Here is an 8,645-nt window from a genome sequence, read left to right on the forward strand (position 1 = left end):
AAGCAGGAAATAGTAGTTGCCTCAGGGACAGGTACTGGGTGGCTAGGGCAAAGAAATGTGGGGGAGACATTCTTTTCACTATTTGTCTCTTTTTTCCTTTTGGTACTTTGGATAGAATGCAGGATAAGAGAGACAGTAGAATGGAATCAGTTGCGTAGTAACTGCTATATTCTTGGCATGAGTAGATAAGGTCCTGAAAGAGAAAAGAAGGGGCTGATGCTGGAGCTGGAGAAATACTCACTTGGTCTGGTGATGACCAAATGTGGTAGGAGGGTGGGGGTGAGCAGTGAGCGCTGAGGGAAAGGTCAGAGGGAAGTAGTCAGAGATGACTCTTTGCTTTCAAGCCTGGATTAATAAACGTGAGGACACTGAGTGGGTGAAACTGACTTCAGAATGGAACAGAGAAGAAGGATCAATTGCAAAAGAATGATGAGTGTCGCGGTGGATAGGAAGGAGTTGGAGGCAGAGAATATAGTTCATCCTCCCTCTGACTAAAAATACATTTTCACTGGTTTTCTCACGTGTCTTATCATCCACAGCTTCTGGCCTTATGAGATAATGGAATGGCCTGTGGGAAACTCAGTGACAGGTTGCCTGGAGGTCACTACCTGTGGGGCCGAGGTAGTGTGATGTAAAATGTGGTGAAGTCACTCAACCTGCCACCAACGGTAATGCTGACTTTTCTGTAGCAGGAAAACACAAGGCTGGGAAATAGAAGGGTGGAAGGGCTGATGCTTCGTGTGATTTCCCCAGCTCTGCCACTTGCTAAATTAACAACCTTAGGTAAATCACTTTAACCTCTCTCTCTAGGTTTCCTCATCAGCAAAATGGACATAGTATCCCATTACCTACATCACAGGGCTGTTGTGAGGATGAAATGGGGTCATGAGTTTAAAACTTAGAAGGTAAGATTTACTGCATGGTAAACATGCAGTGAATGTCAGCCAATACTAATATCGTACCTAATGTCCTCTTTAACTTTTTTTGCTTTCTTTCCCCCAGATTTCGAAGACAGCCGGTCTAGAGAATTTAATATACAAGGGAGAGATGTTTTCACCAGAGGATGTGTTAATGTTTCATTCAATCTGTAAACAAAAACGTTTGAGGCACTATCTTAAGTGCCCGGGATTGATTGGAAAAGAAGTTAGATACATCTCTGCGCTGACAGAGCCTACAGTGTTTCTTTCCAGAATTTTTCTTGCCTATTTTCACATGTTGTATGTATGTATGTACGCATTTATTTTACAATCAAAGGAATATGTTTACATCAAACTTGTTTAATGTACATACATACACACAACTAAAAATTCAGTAGTGTAAAAGGTTACAAACAGAAAAGCAAGTATCTCTCCCTTAACTCCCAATTTCCCAGTTGTCCTCAGAACATACCACTTTCACTGGATTTTTTTTGTCTCATTATTAAGATAAACATATAGAAGCATATAAGCCCCCTTTCCTAAACAAGGGTAAAGGGAGGGGAAGGAGGAGAGAATTTGGGATGATTCAGAGGCTCCAAGCCAGGGTGACTGGAGAATGGGCCTACCATAGAGATGTTAAGAGGAAGGAAGTAATAGGAGGAGGACCAAGGGGGCAGCAGCAGGCTGCAAGGGTTGAGGAGTACTGTTGAAGTGGAAGCAGAAAGTGTAGACTTTTAAATCAATTTAATAAAAATTTATTGAGAACTACTCTGTACAACACATAGTAGGAACCAGCAAGGTTTTTGAAGTCTAAAGAAGGCAGGGACAGGGCACACAAATGGCGATATTACAAGGCTGAGCACGGCTAACACAGCAGTTGACAACCCTCCAGGGACCTTTACAGACACCACAAACAAAAGGCTTGGTGATCTATTTGTGAAAAATCGGCCACTGAAAAGCCTGTGGAGCACAGCTCTACTCTGACACATCTGGGTTCATCATGAGTAGGAATCGACTCCACAGCAACTGGTTAGGGCCCTTTAGGTGGAATAAAAAGAACTATTTCTTTATGTAATAGGTTTTCCCTTTTTATATAAACTCAGATGAGGAAAAAAGGGAATTATCCCTCCATCAGGGTGAACACAGAAGGCTTGGTGGAGGAGAAATCTTTTTATCTAGGCTTTGAACATTGGGCAGAGTTCCAGGCCCATGCGCATAATGCTCCTTGTTTCCAACTTTTAAATCTGGATTTTGGTTTGCAAATGTGTTTTTCAAATGGAGGTTCCCAAATCTCTGAGGCTGAGTGATTTTTTTCTTCTAAGCCAATTTCTCCACCCAAAGTGCTTCTCTTTCCACCTGTCAATCAAATAAAATGGTTAATTCCATCCATGCTAAGCTCTGAAGAAATCTGCTGAAGCTTTTAATGTAACCCTAATATGCGGCCCTGGGAGACAAGCAGAACTCAGTTCACTTCTCTTTCCCAGAGAGGAGAGAAGATGTCTCTTTCAGGACTCCTCCTCCTCCTCTTCTTCCCTCTCCGCATTTTTGGGTTCTCCATATCCTAAAAGGTTTCATCACAGCACTAATTCTCCTAAACACACCAAGCTCCCGTTTCTTGAGGCCTTCTGAAATGTGCAGAGTCATGGGTGTTCCCTTGCTTGATTGGGTCATTTTCCCTAGCTTCATAGGGCTTGTGCCTCCCGAAGTTCTCGGAGGTTTAGACTGAGGCTGTTCCATTCCTTAGGGATGCCTCCTTACAGCCAGGGCTTCCTAACTCATTTCTACTGAGCTACTATATCCATCTCCTGCACTCAGTTTTACTGTCGTTGTCTTGAGCAGAAACAGTTCTCAGACACAAATTCGCTAGTCCTCCACCAGTATCTCCTCCAACTGGTATCTCCTCAGGATATACAGGCTAAACAAGCCTCTGGATGATTTTAGTCCCGGTCCTTCGGGTTCTCACTTCAGCTCTTTCTCTCTCCACTATTACTTGAAAGAGTTCCAAGCCTCTCTTTGTTTATCCCATTACCAAGATGATAGCTCTCTCTCCCCAGCTCTGCTTCCAGCCAGATAAAACAAAACAGTAACTTGGTTATCATCAAATTCTCTCACTGACCACCAGGGAAATTGCTGGCTGTCTTCACTCCATATGGATAGGCTGTCCATCTGTTGCTTGTTCCAAGTCTTCTAGAAGGACTGGCCATTTCATGGGCGTCTCTGTTGGCTGAGATGTTTCTTTTTCCCTCTTTCTCTTTTGAGTATTTTGATGTCTCTATTGACTCTTGCACAGTTGCCTCAGACCATTATCCCAGTCATCTTTTCAAGAACAGAAATAAGGTTCACAGTGTTTAGTGCTTTCCTGCTTGATTCATTGCTCTCTGCTAAGGCTTATTAGTAGCTTGCTGGGTATATGGATCCCTTCAATATCAGCAATAGTCCAGATAGAAATGGCTCCAGAATCCAGAGCTGGTTCTATCTCTGTCTCTTAATTTCCCGAATTGGAGTTGGTCCGTTCATTGCTGCCAGCACACTTTCCTCACAGAGCCTAACCCTAGCAGGTAGACTTTTCTCCAGTACACAGTGATTATTATAGCACAGGTTTCTTTGTATTTCAAAATATTAACATGACAACCAGAAAGCCGTACAAGACATAACTCCCATCCAGACTAAAGAGGTAGTTGTTCAGTCCCAGGTATACAAGATGAGATGAGGCACCACCTTAGAATTCAGGGCAAATAAAAGTCAGGATTTCAGGAAATGGGAGTTTTACATACAATCACAATTTCTAAAACTAAGACAGGCGGCTAGAGTTTCAAAGGAGGCATTGGTCCTAAGCATTATTCCTGGGCCAGGAACCATTTGGGTGGGCTTAGCTCTCAAGTATGCTCTGAGATGAGAAGAAGCAGTTAGAGAATTCAGGTTTGTTCTTGGCATAGGGAGAGGAGCTGGCATTATGAGTAGGCTATTTCACTTACAGGGAGGCCTAGAGCCCCACTATTAGTAATGGTAATATTTTCTTGTCTTCTGGGAACATTTCGAGAGACAACAAAGAGATTGGCTAGAAACTTGCAAAGGAAAGGGTATAAAAACTGAATACTCATATGGACTTTACACTTTAATTAAAACTGTGTAGCACTATTGTCTTCTGAAGAGCGTGTCTTCAAGATGCTAACAATGCATTGGGCTTCTTCATCAGACCTTTCAAGTGCGTGGGCTTCTACTCTGGAAAAATAGAAAAAAGAATTAATCAGGTGAGATTTCATAGCTGAGCCACTTTCTCTAGATTTCAATGATATGGCAGAATATTGGCCACTGCAATAACAATGAGGGGAAATAAGCTGTTAAAGAAAGAGGTAGACGAGGCAGGAGAAAGGAATCCTAGTCCATACTGTTTTCTACGCTTGCTTCAACAACTACCCTTTAGTTTTGTCTCGCCCTGCACCTGCTCTATGCTGATTCCCTCTGCAGACTGTTCTCAGTTCCTGAACTGAGTCTGGCAGGGCAGGCAGGATCTCAGCACCCTAGCTTACCATCCAGGACACCTGGAATTAGTCTTGATAAGCTAGAGTCTCAGTGGCTGGTGTACCCAGATGCATGTTGGGCAGTCTGGTGCCCTCTGCACTCTGGATCACAACTTTGTTTCTATGACCAGGCTCCTAACTGAGGGTTCCTCTCGTCTGTGACCATCCTCAGAGGAGATGGGAGTACAATCTGATTGCATCATGTTGTGAAGGGACTGACCACCAGAAATCTCCATTTATTCTTTCATGCATGCATTCGTTCTTCCATCAAATATTTACTGAGCACCTACTGTATGCCAGGCACTGTGCTGGGTGCTGGCAGCACAATGATGGTCTCAGCCCTCTACAGACTTCAGTTCAGTTTATAGAGTTTAATAAAGTAATTACCCAAATATGTAAGTATGACCTGGTGAATGTTATAAAGAAAAAGCACAAGATCCACAGGACACTGTAACAGGGGGACCATGATCTCATTTAGGAAGAATTTTTGAGAAAGTGCTGCTTGAACTGAGATCTGAAGAATGAGTAGGAATTAACTAGGTGAAGAAGTGGCAGAAGAACACTCCAATCAGAGGACACAGCAGATGCAAAGACACTAAAGCTGGAGGAAGCATGACATAACTTCTCACTTATTCATTATTCATTCCATATATGTATTTATATGTGTATATATCTGTATATGTACATGTATATGTGTGTGTGTATATATGTATATAGGACCCCCACTCATCCAGGCTTGGTACTACAGTTACTGTGTTCAAGATGCAGCCATTGCCTTCTAGCAACTCCCAGGAGCCTGTAGTCTAGCTCAGGTGCGTCCATGCTCACCACAGCAGACCCCTTTGGTATTGATTTTTACTTAATAGTAACGGAACTGACTGTGCCTCTTGGGCATTATGCATTGAACAGCCTGCCATCCTTATACAGACAGGTCATTTTCCTCCAGGTCCTAACTAGCCTCACTTCCCTCTTTCTCCCCATCAGCTCACGGTTGCTGAGGTCTCAGCATGCCTCAAGCTCAAGTCTATCCAAGGTATAGAACCTCTGGAGATCATACCTCTTTCAACAATGTTGCAGGGTCGGGACTTGCTGGTGCGTGGCGTTTTTGCTCTCTTCGCCCTCCATTTTGATGGTTTCTGAAAGAGACCAAAAACAACCTTAGAAAATGCATTGTCCATTGATACTTAAAGGGGGAAAGTTTGAAGAGGCTCTGTCATGAACTGAATTGTGTCCCCCCAAAATATCCTTCAACTTGGCTAGTCCATGATTCCCAGTATTGTGTGATTGTCCACCTTTTTGTCATCTTCTGTGATTTTCCTCTGTGCTGTAAATTCTACCTCTATGATGTTGATGAAGTAGGATTAATGGTAGTTACGTTAATGAGGCAGGACTCAACCTACAAAATTAGGCTGCGTATTAAGCCAATCTCTTCTGAGATATAAAAGAGAGAAGCGAGCAGAGAGACATGGGGACCTTGTACAACCAAGAAAGTAGTGACAGGAGCGCATGTCCTTTAGATCCGGGATCCCTGTGCTGAGAAGCTCCTCGACGGGGGAAGACTGATGATAAGGACCTTCCCCCAGAGCCGACAGAGACAGAAAGACTTCTCCTCAAGCTGGCACCCTGAATTCGGACTTCTAGACTCCCACACTGTGAGAGAATAAATATCTCTGTTAAAACCATCCACTTGTGACATTTCTGTTGTAGCGGCACTAGATAACCAAGACAGGCTCCGAAGTCCTAGGACTGGAGACAGAAATTGCGATATAGCCTTATGTGTCTAATAGCTGGTTACTTAAATGATGCGATTTCAGGGGGACTGGGAAGGAGTTTCTTGCATTCAAAAAGTAAATGCCTTCCTCTGATCACTGGGCCTTAAGCTGTAATCTTAGAAAGATGTTTTTCATTTAAAGTTCTATCGTTTGCTAAAATAAAAACACCACTGGGAGGGGTAACACATTCAGTTTTGGCATTTGGTAATCAGAAAAGAGTTCCTAATCCTTTTCTGAAAGTAAGGTTTAGAAGGAGGAAGAAAAGGAAATCTTGCAGATACTGATGCCTAAACGGGCTTGCCAACTGGTGCTACCAAGTACTGTACAATGGTGCATGGGATGGGCCCAGCTGGGTAATCTCTAGCCTGCTAGGCCTCCCAAAGTCTGAGTTGCTATTGGTATGGACTTACTACTGATGCAGCTTGCGGTGTAAATTCCTTTAGGTTGACTGCTATGATAGTCCCACTCAGAGTCTCACAGCAGGGCTTGCTAACCTGGATGGCCATGGAGGAATTTAGGGACTGTAGACATCCTCTCAGCAACAGCCCTGATGATTTTGTGAATCAATCTCTGATACTAGAGTCTTTTTGAACACTTCCTAGCAGCTCACTAATGCCTAGGATATCGATCTTTATGTGTTCCATTTCATTTTTGACGACTTCCAATATTCCTAGATTCATACATCGTACATGCCATGTTCTGATTATTAACAGATGTTTGCAGCTGTTTCTTCTCAGTGTCACGGTAGTTTTGCTTTTTCCAAAATTTTAAATAGATGGAAACATATAGTGCGTAGTCTTTTTGTACCTGGCTTCTTTTACTAGCATAGTTTTTCTTGAGATTCATCGATATTGTTGCACGTTAACAGGAGTTCATTCTTTTCTGTTGCCGTTGTTAGGTGCCGTAGAATTGGTTCCAACTACAGCGACCCTATGTACAACTGAACGAAACGCTGCCTGGTCTCATTCTTTTCTACTGTTCAGTAATATTTCATTGTAGGAGTACACCAACATTTGTTTTATCGGTTCACCAGTTGATGAAAATTTAGGCTGCCAGTTTTTGGATATTATGAATAAAGCTGCTATGAACATTTGCATATGAGTGTGTTTTTATGTTTTTCTTTCTCTTGGGTAAATACCTAGGATTGCTGGGTTGTATAGCAGTGCATAACAGTTTCAGTTGCTTTACATCTTTGCCAATACTGATATTATCACTGTTTTTAATTTTAGTCATTCTAGGGTGGTGTGGTGGTATCTCATTGTAGTTTTAATTTGCATTTCCTTAACAGTGTTAGTGAAGAATATTGAATATACCATGGACTGCCAGAAGAACAGACAAACCTGTCTTGGAAGAAGTACAGCCAGAATGCTCCTTAGAAGCAAGGATGGTGAGACTTCGTCTCACGGACTTTGGACATGTTATCAGGAGGGACAGTCCCTGGAGAAAAGCATCATGCTTGATAAAGCAGAGGGTCAGCGAAAAAGAGGAAGACCCTCAATGAGATGGATTGACACAGCAGCTGCAACAATAGGCTCAAACATAGCAATGATTGTGAGGATGGTGCAGGACCAAGCAGTGTTTTGTTCTGTTGCACATTGGGTTGCTATGAGCTGGAAATTTGTGTCTTCTTATTACTGAGTAGTAAGAATTCTTTATGTATCTTAGATATAAATCCTTTATCAGATATATGTTTTGCAAAAATTTTGTCCCAGTCTGTTGCTTGACTTTTCATTTTCTTAACAAAATGGTTTGAAAAGCAAAACTGTCTAATTTTGATGAAATCCAGCTTATAATTTTTTTTTTTTTAATGGCTTGTGATTTTTATGTCCTATCTAAGAAGACTTTGCCTAACCTAAGGCCACAAAGATTTTCTCCTATGTTTCCTCTTAGAAATCTTTTAAGTTTAGAGCTTATATTTAGGTTTCTGATCCACTTCAAGCTATTTTGTGTATGAAATAAGGATCTAGGTTCATTTTTCTCCTGTGTAGATATCTAATTGGCTCAACACCGTTTGTTGAAAACACTGGCATATCACTATCAATTTCCTTAGTACCTTTGTCAAAAATCAACTGACCATATACATGAGAGTTTATTTTTTGATCGTCTGTTTTGTTCTATTGAGGTATATATGTCTATGCTTTCACTGATATCACACTGTCTTTTTTTTTAATTTTTTTGTTGTACTTTAGATGAAGGTTTACAAAACAAATAGTTTCTCATTAAACAGTCAGTACACATATTGTTTTATGACGTTGGTTAAGAACCCCACAAAGTGTCAACACTCTCCCTTCTTGACCTTGAGGACTTTTTTTTGGTGAAAATGTACATAGCCAAAGTTACACCATTTCGAAAGTTTCTACATGTACAATTCAGTGACATTGATTACATTCTTCCAGCTGTGCTGCTATTCTCACTATCCTTTTCCAATCTATTCC

The 8,645-nt window shown here is 41.7% G+C and overlaps 1 protein-coding gene across 2 annotated transcripts in view; it reads right to left on the minus strand.

Moving 5' to 3' along the window:
- Nucleotides 1–1,372: 1,372 nt before the first annotated feature.
- CD86 (CD86 molecule) overlaps nt 1,373–8,645 on the minus strand; it is an 80,964-nt gene continuing 73,691 nt past the window's right edge. Inside the window, exons 6-7 of one of the 2 annotated variants that reach the window (XM_023728823.1) lie at nt 5,496–5,574; nt 1,373–4,139 (exon numbers count right to left, since the gene is read on the minus strand). In XM_023728823.1, the coding sequence (XP_023584591.1) occupies nt 5,501–5,574 (74 nt within the window). In that variant the 3' untranslated portion in view covers nt 1,373–4,139; nt 5,496–5,500. The remainder of the gene's footprint in view (nt 4,140–5,495; nt 5,575–8,645) is intronic. The other variant, XM_023728824.1, reaches the window with a different exon arrangement.

This window comes from Trichechus manatus, unplaced genomic scaffold, assembly GCF_000243295.1.
Source record: "Trichechus manatus latirostris isolate Lorelei unplaced genomic scaffold, TriManLat1.0 scaffold00026, whole genome shotgun sequence".
In the NCBI taxonomy this organism is placed as follows: domain Eukaryota; kingdom Metazoa; phylum Chordata; class Mammalia; order Sirenia; family Trichechidae; genus Trichechus; species Trichechus manatus.